At 34.1% G+C, this 1,577-nt stretch overlaps 1 protein-coding gene across 1 annotated transcript in view; it reads left to right on the forward strand.

Moving 5' to 3' along the window:
• CNGB3 (cyclic nucleotide gated channel subunit beta 3) overlaps positions 1–1,577 on the forward strand; it is a 104,573-nt gene that overhangs the window by 17,386 nt on the left and 85,610 nt on the right. Inside the window, exon 6 of the mRNA XM_004697726.1 lies at positions 1,253–1,339. Coding sequence (XP_004697783.1) covers positions 1,253–1,339 — 87 coding nt within the window. The remainder of the gene's footprint in view (positions 1–1,252; positions 1,340–1,577) is intronic.

The raw sequence follows: 1,577 nt of genomic DNA on the forward strand, positions 1-1,577 counted from the left end.
GTCTTGTAAGGATCACTATCTTGTTAAGATGAGGTTTTATCAGATAATACAATTTGTAACCAATACATTTAACATGGAATTAGTTTATCACAGCTAACCTGGTTCAATGAAAAGTTCTCTTTCTGTGCAATAGCTTTAAAATTCCGTTACACAATTAATTACCTCAGCTCTCCATTTCATATGTGTGGCCTTACACAAAGCCTTTAATTGCTTTGAATAGTCTTAAGGGCTTTTTAAATGTATCCTACTTCTTAAGTACATGTGAAGATGAAGGAAAATGCATTATTTTATCTACATAAAAGAATTTTTTTATTATCTTTGCAATCAGGAAAGTGTATATGTGATGTCATTTACCATCACCATTATGAGAAAGCTAGATTAATTTACATGTAGGTAAATAAATATATATATAATTGTAGCGACAGTAATACTTTCAACACCTGTTCCCATCAATACTTTTAATACCTGCTGTTAATTAATTGTAAAAGGAGCGTATTTCATCCCTTCCCCTCTTTCCACCTGCACAGTCTCTGGTGGATGCGCTCACAGCACTTTACCGATAGTAAATGCGTCCAGTAGGTAGAATTAGGCAGTAGGTAAAATTAAAGAGTATGGACGAAGCACCAACAATATCATACGCTCTGAGCACTGAAGAAGCTGTCTGAAACAGAAAAGAATAGCACCGTAATGAATGTGCAGTGCTTTCAAATAAAATTCAGGATTGACTTGATTTTCAGTCCGAGAGACTCGTGTTTGAAACATTATTAAAATGTATGTTAAAAAAATAATAAAAAATTTTTAAAAATTAAATTAAATTAAAAAAATTTTTTAAATGTATGTTAACCTGAAGTTGTTAGTGTGACAACCCCACAAAAATTCCAGAGCATGCCTGGCCAAAGGAGAGGTCAGATGCATGAAGGTCATAGGTGATCCATGGAAAACAGGCTGCAACATCTGCTGTGTTTAGTTGCCACTTCTGAGGCTCCTACTCATGGCAACCTTGTATGTGACATAAGTAAACATGGCACTTTCATTGTGTTTGGGGTCATTGTTGGGGCCATTATGCAACCCAGCTCATAAATGGTTTTCCACATTCCAATGAAGCTATCCGCAGTGCTAACATAACGTTCAGCGGCAACATAGATGCCTAACGCAGTGTGATTTTGTGTGACGCATGTACTAATTCATAGTGACAGGTCACCTTCTATGTCCATAGAACACAAGATAACTGTGAAATGTGCTCTTCCAACAGTTGGATCTTGTATCAATAATACCATTTGATGTTTTCTACCTCTTCTTTGGGTTTAATCCGATATTTAGAGCGAATAGGATGTTAAAGGTAAGAGAATTAAATTTAACTTTTTTATGCTCATAGAAACCTTGGAATGATTTCAATTTTCCTAGTTACCAATATTTGTCCAAATTGACCTCCAGTTATCTGCTGTTATAAATGCTATAAATTGTCAAAAACAATAAAAAAATTATCATTGCATCTACTGATAGGCATTAGTATTACGTAGTTATTTATTTTCATTTTTGTCATCAAAGATACAAATGTTTTAATACCTCTAAATACA

This window comes from Echinops telfairi, unplaced genomic scaffold, assembly GCF_000313985.2.
Source record: "Echinops telfairi isolate 266 unplaced genomic scaffold, ASM31398v2 ScPeMD7_1;HRSCAF=3_0, whole genome shotgun sequence".
In the NCBI taxonomy this organism is placed as follows: Eukaryota; Metazoa; Chordata; class Mammalia; order Afrosoricida; family Tenrecidae; genus Echinops; species Echinops telfairi.